The 19255-nt window shown below is 30.8% G+C and overlaps 2 protein-coding genes across 4 annotated transcripts in view; one reads left to right on the top strand and one right to left on the bottom strand.

Annotated features, from left to right (window-relative positions):
• The window catches only part of LOC105203907 (phosphorylated adapter RNA export protein), a 101637-nt gene extending 89499 nt beyond the window's left edge, over window positions 1-12138 (bottom strand). The window contains exons 1-2 of one of the 3 annotated variants that reach the window (XM_011172831.3): window positions 12006-12138; window positions 11707-11850 (exon numbers count right to left, since the gene is read on the bottom strand). In XM_011172831.3, the coding sequence (XP_011171133.1) occupies window positions 11707-11757 (51 nt within the window). In that variant the 5' untranslated portion in view covers window positions 11758-11850; window positions 12006-12138. Of the gene's footprint in view, window positions 1-11706 lie in introns of all 3 variants that reach the window. The other 2 variants (XM_026138913.2, XM_039449890.1) reach the window with 2 other exon arrangements.
• A 4533-nt stretch (window positions 12139-16671) lies between these two features.
• The window catches only part of LOC105194942 (flotillin-2), a 272683-nt gene continuing 270099 nt past the window's right edge, over window positions 16672-19255 (top strand). The window contains exon 1 of the mRNA XM_039449365.1: window positions 16672-17196. Within this exon, the coding sequence (XP_039305299.1) occupies window positions 17148-17196 (49 nt within the window). The 5' untranslated portion in view covers window positions 16672-17147. The remainder of the gene's footprint in view (window positions 17197-19255) is intronic.

The raw sequence follows: 19255 nt of genomic DNA, 5'->3' as shown, positions 1-19255 counted from the left end.
AAACCATAGAGGCACTTGAGAGGCCTCTAACATGAAACCATAGCGTAGCCCTGAGGTAGGGCACAATTATACTATTCAGACACAGAATGCGAAGATGAATAGAGAGACGAGACACAAAAAATACTTAACCCGATTTTAAAGCCTAGGTTAAAGTAAGCGTAGATTTTAAGTTGCGTGTATTATATGCTCATTTATTCTGTATGTAACCCATAAGGTTTTAATTTTAAAACTTTGTTTCGCGGCAACTGACGGCCGGGGACGGCCTAAATATCAGGCTGGCCGAAACTGTAGAATATAATGTTAGATTAGAGAAACATATCCTGACATGTCGATGCAGGATTGAGACACCGAGATGCGACAAAGTCTTGCGTCATACAGTCGGCACTTCTTTTAGGGCACAAGCTAATAAGGCGTGAAGGCAACAAAAAACAGGAGATAAATACGGGCTTCCGACAGCGCCCAGGTCATTCGTTTTCCATTTCCTTTAGTTGCAATCAGTTAGCATTATTATGTGAAGACAGCTTGTGTATCAGTTCTACAATAAACAACTTCTTGAGTTTCACATCCAACGGAGTTTTACTTCAATAATATTATCATGATATTAATAAATATTATTGCATTGAAATAAATATGATTTGATTAGAAAATTTGTACATTGATATTATTTTCCAAGCTTTACATATTGCATTATAATAATTTTTATATGTCAATAAAAGTAATAAATACAATAATACGTAGAAAAAAGTAATGAGTGTTGCGCGGTTTTTTTTTGCGCAAAAGTAATGGAGTCAGTTATAGACTAAAAACCATTTAATTGAACGTTTCGACTTTCTTCAGTGACATCATTAGCAAAATTTTACAATAAAAACGCATCTTCTTAACAAGTTAACAGTTTAGTCATCGTCGATCCAAATTATGATTGTCACTACCGGTTTGCCGACTCCAAAGCAGTGTTGCCATTGAGGCGCCAATTTGCAGCCACCGAGTGCAAAAGAAAGACTGCACCCGATGGGGAAAAATGCTCCAAAGTGCAAGTTTCCAAAGTAATATGGGAGAAGGTTTAATAACCCTACAATTGATGTTACGCAATAGTGACTTATAAAAAAAAAAAAAAACTTTTAGTGACTCACCATTAAAAATCGATGACGACCAACAAAGCCATGGATAAAGAGCTTAACTCTTAATTGTCAAGAACGTTATTGTGAAAGTCACAGTCGCTACAAGATGTTTTTAATAAAGCGGTTAACGAGAGAGCGTTATACATAAACACATAGCAAGTCAAAGATACATTGTCTAAAATAAAACGAGAAAAACAAATAAGAGTGATGTCCAAAGTTTAGAACTAGTATGTCTAAAGGCCAAAATTGTAAAACTCAGATAATTAGAAAATAAAAAACCAAATTAAAAACTGAGATAAATATAAGTGAATAAACTAGCTAAATTGTACGTCATAAAATGCATTACAAAAAATAAAATACATTAGATAGATACAATAAATATAGTCGTAGAGAAAATAAACAGAAGTGACTCCGTCGCAAAAAATAAATAGATACATAAGAAGTAAAGTAATAAAATAGTAAATAAATGTAGATTAAATTAAAGAAAGTGTCCGTCGATAAAAATTAAATAATTAAATAAATAAAAGTAAGTTAATTAAAAAGAGATTAAATAAAGGAATTGTGAGTCAGACGTTAAAGTTCAATACATAAATAATTAAATAAATAAATAAAAGTTACAGACACATTAAAAGTTCATACTCTAAGTTCGCAATCTCCTTAGCAAGAAAAGATACGCATGATAGTAAGCATTCAGTGTCCGATTGCGAATTCAAGCCATTCTTTTGCATCTGAATATGCATCATTTCGAACACTAATCGCTTGTTAAGGAAACGTTCCAAGTCAAGGACTTGAATGTTCTCCCAATCAAACTCATGATTAAATTCTATTCGGTGTTCAGTAATTACCGAATAATTCTTATTGTTCCAATTGATATTGTTGCGATGTTCGGTTATTCTTATTTCTGCCTGTCTCGCCTACGTATGAAGCATCGCATTCTTTGCATGCAATTTTGTATACTACATTTTTCTTAGAGTTCATTGGGAGAGCGTCCTTATGTCCTTTAATAATCCTGTTTAATTTGTTGAGGCTAAAAAAGGCCGGTTTAACATTTAAATTTTCCTTAATGAATATGAATTTCTCAGAGATGTTGGGAATGTATGGTAATATAGACCAAGGAATTTTTTCATCCGCAGTTGAGTTATTTGTGTTCTCTGTTTGTTTGCGTGTGTGTTTGTAAATTAGTGATTTCAGGCGGCTGCTGATAGTCTCAAAAATAAACCTCACAGGGTAATCATTGTGTAATAATATATTAATGATAAACTCATGTTCTTTTAATGGAATCTAAGATTAGATAATAGAAATGCTCTGTCAACCATTCCCATAATTGTTCCTCTTTTTTGTGACAGTGTATGTGTAGAAAAAATTAAGATATCTGCTAATAAGCTAAAAAAAAAAGTTTTTTTTTTTTTAATGTTGAGAAGCTAACTTCACACGGGTGGTATCTGCCTGAGAAATTCTCCCATATCACTTTGAAAAGTTGCACTTCGAAATCGGCAAACCAGCAGTGGCTACCATAATTTGGATCGACAATGTTGCAAATTGCAATGCAATAAATTACGAAAACATTGCAGAAACCTAAATTAACAATATGCCTGCAATATCTCAGCAATATTAATACTCCAAAAACATTGCAATATTATAATTTTTTAAGTATAAAATAATAGCAATAAAGAGCCAATGTAGAATATTCGCGTATAATAATATATTAATTTAACTCATCCATAATTATTCCGCATTCAGCAAATTTAGTAAGTTGAGTAACTTCCTTGAATAAAAGTTTATAATTCTAAACAATATTTGTATATATTAATACCCAAATAAATTTATACTTATATATGTTAGCACAAAAGTGTAATTTTTGCTAGTTAAATAAATAAGTAAATTATACATTTAAAATTGCCAAGATTTTTTTTATATAAAAATGTAAAAAATGGAGCAGATTTTTGTATAATGCATAAGAGAATAAACCAAAGTCCTTTATGTCCTTCTCCAAGATAGAAATAAAGGATTTTGATTGGTTCATTCTCTTAAGTATTATGCATTATGCAAAAGTGTGTGCTCCCGGCTTTACACAGAATATTTCAGCCCAGAATATTCCAGCAATGTTGCAGCAACGTTGCTACAAATGTTATTGCTAAAATGTTGTAATATTATAATAAATGTTGTAATGTATCATTATATACCGTTTCATTATTCATACTAAATACGTAACATTGCGATGTTGCTGGGACGTTTTAATTTGCAATATATCAAAAAGCAGACATTTTAATGTTGATGTAATCTTACAGCAATGTTGCAGTAATGTTTCGCATCAATATGCAATATTACAATGTTTCAATAAAATCATCCTGCAATGTTACTGCAATCTCTCTGTACTGTATGGGCGTTAATTAATTTTTCACCAGTAATAAAATTTTTATTGGTGTCAAATTAGCAAAAATACAAATTTTTCCTATGGATACTCTCATTTTTATTTCTTTACTTCTGCTTATGTATGACAACAAACTAATGAAAGGACCTGTTGGGTTAGGTTACCTACTCGCAGTGGTTTTGACGTCCTATAAGTTAGCGGAACAAAATGAGCAGAATTAATTCAAACAAATTTTTTTATTTGTTGCTCATTTGTTGCTAAAAAGTTGCCAAAGAAAAAAATTTGTTGCTCTATTAATTTTTTTTTTAAATAATGTTCCGCTAACGGAAGTTTAAGTTAGCGTGACAATACCCTTATATCGCAAAAATCATACGCAAAAGCAACGTTAAAATATGTTGCTTATTTGTTGCTCACAAAATATGCTACTCTCGATATTGTTACTTGCAAAATAAGCACCAATAACAATAAACAATCACCCATACAGAGAGTTACAAGAGTAAACTAGAAGAAATAAATTTGTTACTCGCATAACTATGATTCCAAAATAATCCTCAGCCATCGTACTATTAAAAATTTAAAATTATTGCTAACCATAAAACACTAAAGATAATTAATTTACCAAGGAAATGCGCGCGTCGCGCGCGGTAGGCACGTTAACGAATGTCAAAAAATGTGTACGCTGGTATAATTGTAATATCAAAATAACCCCCAGATATTGTACTATCAAAATATATAAAAATCTCAATTTGTTGCTAACTATAAGATACTGCAAATAATTAATTTATGCAGTAAACACATGCTGCGCGCTATAGGAAAGGTATTGCCTATCAAATAATGTGTACGCAGATAAATTCCTAGATAAATTAATTATTTTTAATGTCTTATGGTTAGCAACAAATTGAAACTTTACATATTTTGAGAGTACGACATCCGCGGATTAATTTGATACCATAATTTCGCCAGCGTACACATTATTTGATAAGCAATACCTTGGCTATAGCGCGCGGCGCGCGCGTTTACTGCATAAATTAATTATTTGCATCGTCTTATGGTTAGCAACAAATTGAAACTTTACATACTTTGATAGTACGACATCCGCGGATTAATTTGATACCATGATTACGCCAGCGTACACATTATTTGATAAGCAATACCTCGGCTATAGCGCGCGGCGCGCGCGTTTACTGCGTAAGTTAATTATTTGCATTGCCTTACGGTTAGCAAAAAATTGAAACTTTACATATTTTGAGAGTACGACATCCGCGGATTAATTTGATACCATAATTTCGCCAGCGTACACATTATTTGATACCTTCTCTATAGCGCGCCTATAGCGAAACACGTAAATATCTGAATATGTTGCTAACCATAAGACACTGCAAATAATTAATTTATGCAGTAAACGCGCGCGCCGCGCGCTATAGTCAAAGTATTACTTATCAAATAATGTGTACGCTGGCGAAATTATGGTATCAAATTAATCCGCGGATGTCGTACTCTCAAAATATGTAAAGTTTCAATTTTTTGCTAACCGTAAGACAATGGAAATAATTAATTTATGCAGTAAACGCGCGCGCCGCGCGCTATAACCAGAGTATTACTTATCAAATAATGTGTACGCTGGCGAAATTATGGTATCAAATTATTCCGCGGATGTTGTACTATCAAAATATGTAAAGTTTCAATTTGTTGCTAACCATAAGACACTGCAAATAATTAATTTATGCAGTAAACGCGCGCGCCGCGCGCTATAGCCAGAGTATTACTTATCAAATAATGTGTACGCTGCCGAAATTATGGTATCAAATTAATCCGCGGATGTCGTACTCTCAAAATATGTAAAGTTTCAATTTTTTGCTAACCGTAAGACAATGTAAATAATTAATTTATGCAGTAAACGCGCACGCCGCGCGCTTTAGCCAAGATATTGCTTATCAAATAATGTGTACGCTGGCGTAATCATGGTATCAAATTAATCCGCGGATGTCGTACTATCAAAATATGTAAAGTTTCAATTTGTTGCTAACCATAAGACGATGCAAATAATTAATTTATGCAGTAAACGCGCGCGCCGCGCGCTATAGCCAAGGTATTGCTTATCAAATAATGTGTACGCTGGCGAAATTATGGTATCAAATTAATCCGCGGATGTCGTACTCTCAAAATATGTAAAGTTTCAATTTGTTGCTAACCATAAGACATTAAAAATAATTAATTTATCTAGGAATTTATCTGCGTACACATTATTTGATAGGCAATACCTTTCCTATATCGCGCAGCATGTGTTTACTGCATAAATTAATTATTTGCAGTGTCTTATAGTTAGCAACAAATTGAGATTTTTATATATTTTGATAGTACAATATCTGGGGGTTATTTTGATATTACAATTATACCAGCGTACACATTTTTTGACATTCGTTAACATGCCTACCGCGCGCGACGCGCGCATTTCCTTGGTAAATTAATTATCTTTAGTGTTTTATGGTTAGCAATAATTTTAAATTTTTAATAGTACGATGGCTGAGGATTATAGTTATGCTCGGAATCATAGTTATGCGAGTAACAAATTTATTTCTTCTAGTTTATTCTTGTAACTCTCTGTATAAATCTCTTGTAACTCTCTGTATGGGTGAGTGTTTATTGTTATAGGTGCTTATTTTGCAAGTAACAATATCGAGAGTAGCATATTTTGTGAGCAACAAATTAGCAACATATTTTAACATTGCTTTTGCGTATGATTTTTGTGATATAAGGGTATTGTCCCGCTAACTTAAACTTCCGTTAGCGGAACATTATTTTTAAAAAAAATTAATAGAGCAACAAATTTTTTTCTTTGGCAACTTTTTAGCAACAAATGAGCAACAAATAAAAAAATTTGTTTGAATTGATTCTGCTCACTTTGTTCCGCTAACTTATAGGACGTGTGGTTTTGATCGTTGGTGCTAGATAGCGGAATGTGAAAACCACGCCCCCATCGGATTTCCCAATAATTTCTTTTGTTATCAATATATGAATGTAATACTTTGGCACAATGTTATTACAAATGAGCTCAATCTAATACAACTTTTAAAATTAAGAAATTTGAAAAGTAGGAGGCTAATAAAAAAAATCGTTTATTTTCATTTTTTAACGTATTTTTCATATTTCTGTTTTAATATTTGGGCACAATGTGGCACAAACCTAACACAACCGTCGGAATTTGTTAATTCACAAAGTGAGGGGTTAACTTTTTTCGACCTCTATGAAGCTAGTAAAACCAAATCGGCAGAATCAAATAAAACTTAGTGGAATATTTAGTACATTTTGTACTAATTTGTACAATAAAAAATAATTTTGTACCCCATGCCGTTTCAAAGAAACTCGTTCAAATGAAGCCAGCAGGGCCAAAAAAAAAATTTTTTTTAATAAAAATAAAGTAGATATAATTAGTACTGATTTTGTACTGATTTGTACCACTCCAAATAAATTAATAATATAAGTTAAATTAATATAATCAGCTTCAAAACAATTTACACCTCTATATTTTAGACAACCTCCAAGTACTCTTTTCTCTCAGTAAAATCAAACAACATTACTTTTACTCGATGAGTAACAATTTATACTACCAAAATGTGCAATTTAAGAATTTGTAGCCTTGCCATTTTTCTCAAAATCACCCTTAACACTTGATGATCTCAAGAGTAAAGTACTCTTTTCCCTTAGCAGAATCAAACGACACTGTTTTTAATCGATGCTTGATAATTTGTACTAGCAAAATGTGCAATTAAGAATTTGTACTCTTGCCATTTTTCTCAAAATCACCCTTAATACTTGATGACCTCAAAAATAAAATATTTTTTTCTCTTAGCAGAATCAAACGACACTATATTTCCTTAATGCATAATAATTTACACAAAATATGATTTATCAAAATTTGAAGTTTGAGAGTTTATGTATTATAAAATTTATATACATTTTTGCCGTTTAAATATGTAAGCTGTTTTTTCTCTCTCTTTCAGTACTATTTTTTCTAATGGCACAGAGTACAAAATTATTTTTACTGGTATAAACTATATATTTATTTTTGAGGTTCTTAAGAGTTTGGGGTAGTTTTGAGAAAATGGTAGGGGTACAAATTCTTAAATTGCACATTTTGGTAGTACAAATTATCAAGTATTGAGCAAAAATAGTGTCGTTTGATTCTGCTGAGAGAAAAGAGTACTTTATTCTAGAGGTCATCAAGATTCATGGGTGGTTTTGCGAAAAATGGTAAGGGTACATTTTTAAATTGCACATTTTGGTAGTACAAATTATCAAGCATTGAGCAAAAATAGTGTCGTTCAATTCTGCTAAGGGAAAAGAGTACTTTACTCTTGAGATCATCAAGTGTTAAGAGTGATTTTGAGAAAAATGGCAAGGGTACAAATTCTTAAATTGCACATTTTGGTAGTACAAATTATCAAGCATTGATTAAAAATAGTGTCGTTCGATTCTGCTAAAAGAAAAGAGTACTTTACTCTAAATGTCATCAAGTATTAAAGGTGATTTTGAGAAAAATGGCAAGGGTTCAAATTCTTAAATTGCACATTTTGGTAGTATAAATTATCGAGTAAAAGTAGTGTCGTTCGATTCTGCTGAGGGAAAAGTGTACTTTATTCTTGGAGCTGGTCTAGAATATAGAGGTGTAAATTGTTTTGAAGTTGATTATATTAATTAAACTTATATTATTAATTTATTTGGAGTGGTACAAATTAGTACAAAATCAGTACTAATTAAATCTACTTTATTTTTATTAAAAGAAAAATTTTTTTGGTCCTGCTGGCTTCATATGAACCTAGCAGGACCATGAGTTTCTTCGGAACGGCATGAGATACAATATTATTTTTTATGGTACAAATTAGTACAAAATGAGTACTAAATATTCCACTAAGTTTTATTTGATTCTGCCGATTTGGTTTTGCTAGCTTCATAGAGGTCTTCTTTCAGGCATTATCATTGCGATATACATTGCAACACACAATAATTACAATGTTTATTTATTTTTTCAATGTCTAACTTAAATGTCAATTTAATATAATTCAGCAAATATTATCTACAGTTTATCTAGACACACATTCAAAAACATAAAAATTAAGAAAAAAGGATATTAAGTTTTGGCTGTTTTACGATTAACATAAAGAAATTCCGAGATATACAAATTGTATATCATTAGAACAAGGTTAGGTAACTTTAGTATAATAGATATTAGTATTATATATATATATATATATATATATATTTTACTAAATTAAATTAAATTTAATGACTTATAAAATTTATTTAGTTACGTTAAGTTATATTAACCAAAAAAACTCAATTAAAAATTATGTTAAGATTAAATTAAGTTAAATTAAAAATTAATCGTTAAAAGCATTATTCAAAATAAATTAAAAATTTGTAACTTTCAAACTTGAATTATTCAAAGCAATTATCAAAAACAAATCTAACATTTTATTTAAATTAAGGTGGTGAAATAGAAATATTGTTTTTTATGTGGTAACCTGTATTATAAGTTTTGAAAAACAATTCAACGCACAGTTTGGGGAATCTTGTAAATGTTTGGGGAATTTTGTAAATTTACCTAGGAAAATGTTGAGCACTAAAAATGGTTTTTGACTAATATTGCTATTTCTTGCTTGTTCATTAATAAATGTTTAATTTCTTAGTCTTTTAAAGTACTTAGGCAATTAAAGTTTGTATTTCAAAAATAATTAGTTAAAGTTAAAAAACATCAAGAATTAAACTATTTAATTAAGTTAAGTTAAAAGTTATCAACTAATTTTTTAATTAACTTGTAATTCGTTACTGCCAAACCTTGCATTAAAGATGTAAAAAATGTAAAAAAGACTTTCATTGAAAAATTACAAACTTGATTTTATCTGATTTTACAATTGTATGATAACATGAATCTCAAATAGGTTAAAAACAATTTTCAATTTAAAATGAAATCATGGGCCAATGTTTATAGCGTAAATAAAGTTACAATCTTCCTTTTTATGTTTTTGAGTAGTATCTTTTGATTAGAGTACTCCATTCCAGGTAGGTTTTTTTAAATTCATTAATTAATGAATTATAAACGAATCTCATAATAATGAATCGCATTATGCAAAAATACAACATTTACAAATCAAAGTTGCATTTATGCATAATATGACTGATCATTTAATGAATTAAAAAACTTATCATGGGCATAAAAGGATAAGTTCAAACAAATTAGTTGTTTATTTAAAAACATTCAAAATACTGAAAAAATTTCACATTAAATATATTTTTTGTAGTAAAAATCTTGCAAACAATGACTGTATGTATAATATGTAAAATATGTATAAAATGTTAATAAAATTCATTAAAATGCTTTCTTTGAAAAATTAACTTAATTGAAAATGGTAATTACTTAACTATACAGGGTGTCTAAAAACAAGGGTCACATATTTTAATAGCAAGTAGTATTGAAACAAAAAGAAAAGGTCTAATTAACATGGGTCCTAAAACTAATATCTTCAAGAGATATCAAAGATACAAGTTATTTTATTATTTGAGCTCTTTGTCATTTTCTTATTAGTCGGGTCATCTTTAGAATGTAATGAACAAAGGGGTAGGGAAGAGTGGGATACAATGGTGATATCTTTTTTCTAGGTGCCTTAAAAAATAAAAAATAAACAAAAAAAGATAAAGAAATAATTTTTATTTTAATATAAAATGTAATCATTAATCTTCTATAAAAAAAACTGAAATAAAGAAATTAAATGTATGTACATATGATAACAAAATAAAAACTCCTTTTTTTACAAAAAATTTTAATGCTGACTGAGACGATTAATCTCGTACTGACGAACTCTCGTATAGCAACTGTAGTAAACACTCTTTTGTTTACTAGGGCTGCTCACATTCGTCAAGGCCTGCGTAATGTCGTTTGACTTGTAGTATCTATTGCAAATGTAAATATCAGGAGACATTCTAAAGATGACACGACTAATAAGAAAATGACAAAGAGCTCAAATAACAAAATAGCTTGTATCTTTGAAGATATTAGTTTTAGGATCCATGTTAATTAGACCTTTTCTTCTTGTTTTGATCAATACTACCTACTATCAAAATATGTGACCCTTTTTTTTAGACACCCTGTATAGTCAATTAACATAATTTATATTTAAAATAGTGGTAGTTCCAATCTATCATCTAAAAAACTATCAACTAATAACAATTTATTTTATATAAAGAAATTATGAAAAATTAATTTGTAATAACCTCCAAAATAGAGATATTAAATATAAACACATATTTGAAAAAATAAAATAAAATTTAAAAGACTTTTGAAAAAATTATATTTTATGAGAAAAAAAAAGATTTACATTTCTATGTATCATATTAAAGGGCTACTTAAATTGAGTTGAGTAGTGTACCACTTATCCTAAGAAAACATTGAAAACATGAAAAACCTACAAAATTCTTACATTTAAAAAGTAATTAGATCTTTTGTGAATCATAATAAATGCTACACATAACATTACAACATATAGTTGTAACCCACTTTGAGAATCAAGCTATTAAAAAAAAATAAAAGAATGATGATGTGATTCTGTGTTCTATGCTTTCTACTACACCATTGACAAATAATCCAACACAAAGTAATTCTTGGATTTTGAATTGTGTCTTTGAATAACAAGCATGCTTATCAAGTTATAAATGTTTATAGTAAGTACAGTTCTTGTTGCTTAATTCCCAAAATGTTTTACTTAACAACTTTTTTTCAATAATAAATATGATAGGAATAAATTTATTGCCTTTAATCGCTATGCTTTCTATGTTCTCAATTTCCTCAGAAGCAATACTTCGACTCTGGTTAAGAGCTCTTTAAAACCATTATAATTTGTATCTCAAAACTGCTTCATGTTGGCAAAAAAATAGTCAAAATTTATTATTCTTTTGTCGACATGTTGTAATTTGTATTCTTCAGTCTTGTTTTATATTAACATAGTACTTTTACAATGTACATATTATAATATATTAATATACTAAATGTCTAAATCACATAATAAAAAAAATTATACTAAGGTAAGTGTATCAAGAAATGATACACTCACAGGTTGGTTATTATCCAATCAATAGGAATAACATCGGTTTATCATATAAATGAAAGAAATTCTAATTATATAGGTTAGATTTAAATAAAATAAAAATTGTTCCATGTCTAACCTCATCGTCGATAATTTCACCATCTTCTAGCTCCAATGGCTCCGCTTCCATTCTCTTGTGCAGAAAATATTTATTTTTCTGTCTTTTCTTTGTAAATAAAAACGTCTTCTTACACACGCACGCACGCACGCGTATACACGCAACCTATGTCAAAATTAAAAACTTTAAATCGTATTATCAGTAAAGAAGCCTTTTCTCATTCTTTCGCAACAAAACTTCAATATTTATTAATGTGTTGTACTTATAGACTTTTCAATTTTTCACAACAGAATAAAAAATTCTTAATTCCTACCACCTACTCTTTACAATCAGCGTAAACTTTTATGGCAAATCCAGACGTGCGTCGTCTACAATGGCTGCGTTCCGAAATTCACTGTCAGTACTGAAAATCTATAGTATACGTAACATGAACTATAGATTTTCAGTACTTGCAGTGTATATCGGAACGCAGCCAATACAGGCTGTGTTCTGATATAAAGGGTCTCGCACATGAAACGCATAACGTATGTACAGTACATACATAAGCACAACATAAAACTGATGGACCAATGAGCATTCAGTGTAATGTCGCCATATTGATTTAAATAAGATTCCCATTGGTCCAGATGCCTTATGCTACGCTTATGCTCCGTTATGCATTTTATGTGCGAGGACCTTTAATGCTTGTTCTACAATAGCAGTAAACACAAGATCGTAAGGTTGTAACGTAAGAAATAAAAATTTTTTATTTGCTTAAGACTATAACACACACTTTCCATAACCGTAACCATAAAGGGCCTCGCACATGAAATGCATAACGTAACACAAGCACAACATCAGACCGATAGGCCAATGAGCATCCAGCATAAAGTCGCCATATTGATTTAGATAACATTTTCATTGGTCTATTGGTCTTATGTTGTGCTTATGTTGGCTGTGTTCCGATATTAACTGCCAGTACTGAAAATGTATAGTATATGTGACGTGAACTATAAATTTTCAGTACTGCCAGTAAAAACGGAACACAGCCGTTATGTTATGCATTTTATGTGCGAGACCCTTTAAGGGCCTCGCACATGAAATACATAACATAACATAAGCACAACATAAGAACAATGGACCAATGAACATCCAGCATAAAGTCGCCATTTTGATTTACATAAGATTTCTATTGGTCCAGAGGCCTTATGCTACGCTTATGCTCGGTTATGCATACATTTAACCAATTGAATTCTATAATTGTTTAACATTTCTTGATTCCGAATGTGTTCAATCATTTCTTCTTGAAGAAAACAACGAGTAAGAATATTATTTAACACTTTTGACGCCAAGAAATCTTTAACATTTTTTTTTAAATTGCATTTTTATTTTCCTTGATAATTTTCTCGCACTTGTGATAACAATGACATCTTTACTCGGGTCAATTAAATTCCATTTATTTTTTTTTTCTATGAGTCCGTGCAAATTTTTGTCTGATTTGTTTTTTTGCTTTATCATGATTGTAACACAAAATGTAGTAACGACCTGTTATGAATAATAACCAGTAAATTGCGTATCAATAATAATCGACAATGATGTTAATGATCACACGGAGTATAATTATGAGAAGCAAAGCGCTCCGTGCTGTATCCTCCCGATCCTCTGTCCTCCGTCAGCTGACACATCGCGGCGAGTAGAGGGGGAGAGGATCTGAACGCTCATTGGCGGAGCGCGATCATGCGCACAACATTGGATCGTACGCGCAAAGGACAGAGATATATCTCCGTCCTTTAGATGTTGCTCTCACGTTTGCGCTCGTATTCCTGTTCCATATACTATAAGTTCTATGTCCTAAACACTAGAGCCGAAAAACGTTGGGCGTAACTCTCTCTAGTACCTTTATGATTTATGACAACTAAACGCTGTATCGTATTACGGCTGTGTTCCGTTTTTACTGGCAGTACTGAAAATTTATAGTTCACGTCACATATACTATACATTTTCAGTACTGGCAGTTAATATCGGAACACAGCCTACCTGAGTTAAGTTAGACCTCGTGCTCAGCCGATGTACTATGTAGAAATTTCAGAATAGCTATTTGTATAAGTTTCTCATAAACCTCACACATAAATATTGCATCTTTTGAAGGAAATAATAAGCCTCCTTTATTTTTTATGGAAATCAAATCATGGTCGTAAGAATTTAGCTGGAGTTCTGTCAAAGCGTCAACACATTGTTCAAAACTTTTTTTGTTAAAAAAACGTACTGTAATGCCTGATATAATACTGCGGGAGCATTTCGTAATTAGCTGCGAGTTATTTTTATTACAATACAAAGCAATATCATATATTTCTAGTTTTTATTATCACAATTTGATGCATCAGTTACTAATGTCTATTTTCCATTATTGGCGGTTTTATTTACTGTCGTAATTAAATTTAATCAAGAAGTAAAATATAATATATTTATATATGATAATGAAATACAGTTTCCAGATAAATCTTCTTTCAATTCCATGTGAAGCAAAATATTTTTTATTGCACTTTGAAATTGGTTTAAACTAGGGTTATTATTGCATATAAATTGCTGTCTTATAATACTAAACATAAGTTCTAAATGATCTTGACTTAATTTGTAAAGGCAAATATATTATAACAAAGAATTTGCTTTTTTGCAACGCATAATCCTATTAAACATTTAATTGAAATACAAGAACCTAAAAATCTAGCGTTTCTACAAAAATTAATGATCATCTTTTTATATAAACTTTCTTTTAAATTGGAAATATATTCAAAACATTTATTTAATTTTGCATACATAATGTTTCTATTTCTAAAATTAATTCGTGCTTTATAATCGTACTGTTTTATATTTCGACTATTCTACGAAGTCTACCGATTGAGCACAAGGTCTAACTTAACTTATAGCGTTTTTCATTGAAAAAACTAGTGCGCACTGAGTGTGCACTCGCCGCTGGCAATTGGACATTTCGGTTCGCGCGATGACGGTGCCAACGGAAACGCCCAATTACCTGCAGCAAGTGCACATTCAGTGCGCACTAGTTTTCCCAATGAAAAACGCTATTAGGCAATACGATACAGCGTTGAGTTGTCATGAATCATAAAGGTACTAGAGAGAGTCGCGCCTAATATTTTTCGGCCCTAGTGGAAACCAACTCAGGGTGCCGTCACATGGGGCGTAACTTGCATAACGTAATTTGCGTATTCTAGTAACTTCTAAATACGTTACGCCATTTTAAAAGCCTTCTTTCACGTGAAGCGTATTTCGCGGATTTTTAAGAAATGCATATCTAATCCAACCAATTGCTGATTAAGGTTTCTCTTGTAGTCTCTAACAGAAATGCTAAACAAATTTACGATTGGTTTTTGTAATTTACGCATCTCGGAAAGTACGCCTCATGTGGAACTAATACTCTGCACACTAGTATGTGTGAATCATCTATGTGCGAATCTAACCTGTCCGGGCATACATTTCTGTTACTTGTAATTTTCCAAACTTTATGTATTTAAAACAAAATAAATATATGTTAGGCATTTAAGAAAAAGAAAGCATTTCACATGCAAAAAATTCAAGCAACACGGACATATCCATTAATGTACAACTATAACCTTAAATTTTTGTATCAACATATCGCAAGAAGGTTGGATATGACAGAATGTTATTACAGAATAGCTATTATAAATAATAAATTTGATATAAAACTATTTCTTAATTTACCCTGATTTCATTATCCATCTTTCAATTTTGTTCTGCTTATTTAAGTAATACATGTGTTACCAATACATGTATTATTACATGTACACAGCGTTTCTTACGCAGGAAATTGGATTCGACGTAACGATAATAGGCTTGTTTTCTATTCCTGCACTAGACTGCACTGGAACGTTCCTTCTTGCTTTCGCTAACTTTGAAACATCTATCTATTTCATTTTAAGTGTACACTTATTTAGAGAGTTCAGGAACAGAAAACAAACGGATTAACGTAAAAAGCGTAAAGTAACTAAGCGGAAGTTGATGTTCCAGTAAAACGATATCATTGGTCGAAGCAAGTTACGCTTACGCAAGTTACGCCCCATGTGACGGCACCCTCAACTTGAGTTATCGTAAACATCCACAATGACCTTGTTTACACCGAGCACTTGATACGCGTACTAACTAGTAATTTTCTATTAAATTATCTTAATTTCGGCAATAAATTTAAAAAACAGTATATTAAGTTGGTACAATATGAATCAAAATAATTAAATATATGTATTAGGCCTGTTTGTGTTGCTGCCCTTTTTGAATTAATTTCTTTGTCGTCTCTCTCTTTCTTACCATCGAATATATATTTATCTCATCTCAAGTGCAAAAATTTTTGGGGATTTCAAGCAACTTGAACAAACCTATTGTGAGTGGTTTGTGTGCTATCGGGATGTGCGCTATCGGAACCCGCCAATACAATGATAAATATATTTAATTATCTCGATTCATATTGTACCAGCTTAGGCTGTGTTCCGTTTTTACTGGCAGTACTGAAAATTTATAGTTCACGTCACATATACTATACATTTTCAGTACTGGCAGTTAATATCGCAACATAGCCTTAATATACTATTCTTTAAATTTATTGCCAAAATTAAGATAATTTAATGAAAAATTACTAATTAGTACGTGTATCAAGTGCTTGATGTAAACTAGTCCATAGTTGATACGCGTACTAACTAGTAATTTTCTATTAAATTATCTTAATTTCGGCAATAAATTTAAAAAATAGTATATTAAGTTGGTACAATATGAATCGAGATAATTAAATATATGTATTATGTATACACGCATTGTCGAAAGTAAGATAAATTAATAGAAAGTTACGAGTTAATAGGCGTATCAAGTGCTCGGTGTAAACTAGGTCACTGTATACTGGAAATCAGCCAATGGGAACACAGCCACCGTAGTACTAGTTTCTTTAATATTAGGAACTTTTGAAAATCATGAACGATTTCGTGCTGTGGCTATCTTTGAAATTGTAACCTCCGATTAACGCGGTTAGCGGTGATTAACGTATTGTATGTTATTAATGATTCGCCGGGCGTTTTAAAACAATCTTTTATTAAATTACATTATTGTGTACTACGTTGTGTGCGTCGATATTCGAATCAGTGCCATAGTCTTCCGCGTTAATTTTCTCGTTTTTGTTGCTGTCGTCATTTTTGTTGCCGTTATCGTCGTTTTTGTTACCGGCGTCATCGTTTTTGTCACTGTCGCCGTCGTCGTAGCTGTCATCGTCGCTACCGCCGTCGTAGCCGTCGTCGTCGCCGTCGCCGTCGCCGTCGCCGTCGTAGCCATCGTCATAGCCGTCGTCGTCGTCGTCGTCGTCATCGCCATCGTTGGTGTTATTATTGTCGTCATTATCATTGTCATCATCTTCACGTCATTGTTATCATCATCGTTAAGTTGTAAAGAGAGGAAAGTTAATTTCGACGATGGGGAACGTTCACACTTGCGGCCCGAACGAAGCTCTTGTGGTATCAGGTAAGTATTTTATTTACTTTTTGAGGACCATTAACATAGAATTTTTAGCATTACTTTATACAATTTTTGAAACTGCTTTGCTTGATGTATTGATCTTCAACTATTGCTATAGAGGGTGTTTTTCAATTGTTTAATATAATTTGACACATAGATAAGAATGCAAGAAGTGTAGCATTGTGCACAATTCAAGTGAAACAAAGTGTACTAATGTATACATCGTGTACATTTTTAGATAGTTAGAATTATTGTTTAATATCATACTTATGCCTTAGCATTCTTTGATTCCTGATAGTGATAAAAACTGCGTTTTCATTCCCTGATTAAAAAGACTAATAGAAAACGATAGAAAGTATCAAAAACCTGATTCAAAACGATAGAATTCTATTGTTTTGAATCAGATTTCTGACACTTTCTATCATTTTCTATCGGTTTTTTTATCAGAGTTGTTTTAACTTTATTTAGCTGTTACAATTAATAACTATTTAATTGTCATTAGGAAATAAGTTTGCATAGCCAACTAGTAGGCTTTGCGCTGAGTATAAATTTGTAGTGTTGACAATTACAATAATTAAAATGCAATTTATGTCACAGTGTGCACAAAAGTGTCTGGCGATATTGCAATTGGAAAGCACCCAGCAATAGTTTATTGATAATTTTTATATATACAGTTTGAGTTTGTAAAGATTTTAATTGAGATTTTAATTTGTAAAATGTTGGGTTGTAAATTTTCAACATCATGTTCTATACTAACATTACTTTAATTTCATATATATATATATATATATATATATATATATATATGTATGTATATTTGTCATATCATGTAACTTTCTTATATTTTTTACGTTTTTATTTAAATGATTTAGATTAGTTTACATCGCTCAAGCATGATTTGTTTTATTAAAAACAAACATGTTTTATTCCTAGCAATTAATAAAGGTAACAAGTTTAAATATTCCTAATTATTGGATGTAAAGGATCATTCAAAAAAGAAAAAAAAATGATAAAAGAAAATTGTATACCGTGAAGTTTGTGACTATAATGTAACCAAGAATGTAACTATAATGTAAAAATTTGTTAGAAATATATGTACAACAGATTGTTTCATATATATGTTTTAGTCAATTTGTCTTGTTATATAGATATATGTATATCTATTACGTTAATTAATAAATTAAATAAATTGAAATTTATAATAGTGAATTTTGTTAATCATTAATGGACTATAAAAAATAAAAACACATAAAATTTGAAAAAAACATAATAAAATTTAAAACATCTACTGAGCCATGCTCAAGTTGAAAAGGAATAAGAAAATATCTGTAATTAAATGTTAAAATGTTAAAATGTTCTTTGAAAAAGTTTTGAAATGTTCAAAAATAAAAATTGTTTTATAACAAACATGTCTATTTTGTATTGGCATATTAGCGTTACTATGACAGGCTACTACACAAATGATTCCATAAGCAATTACTAGAATTCATCACCTAATAACAAAGATAATATGAGTGGCTATAATATCTACATGATAGTATCACCTTTACTATTAAATTTTTCTTATTAAAAACTTAAAAGTAATAAATTTAATATTTATATCAGCAAAGTTTTTGATTTAAAAATGTATTTTACATATTAATTTGAATGAATAAAAATTGTATTATTGTAATTTTATTATTGTAGTTTTATTACTATTGGAGGGTTGATTTTTTTCTTTTGGGCGGGCGCGCTTTCCGGCCGAACTTTAGTGAGCACGCGCTCTATGTCGCAAAACGTTGTCTTAAGCCGGTATTTATAGTCGATTTTTATATTTAAGACCGTCTTAAGTACCATCTTAAGATGTTATTGACGAATCAAATAGCCGTATTAGTATCTCAAGATATTATTATTTAAGACGATCTTAAAATAAGAATTGACTATGAATACCGGCCGTACTGTTTTTAAAGCGGATAAAAGGTTAACTTGATAGGAAAAATGCGACAACTACACGCTATTTTATGGTTGAGATGTTGAATGAGGGATACAGTAGTAGGTTACTAATAGAAGAAAGAACTGCATTACT

The sequence above is a fragment of the Solenopsis invicta genome, chromosome 5 (assembly GCF_016802725.1).
Source record: "Solenopsis invicta isolate M01_SB chromosome 5, UNIL_Sinv_3.0, whole genome shotgun sequence".
Classification (NCBI taxonomy): domain Eukaryota; kingdom Metazoa; phylum Arthropoda; class Insecta; order Hymenoptera; family Formicidae; genus Solenopsis; species Solenopsis invicta.
The sequence above is the reverse complement of the archived record's forward strand: the minus strand, read 5'-3'. Positions and strand labels throughout refer to the sequence as shown.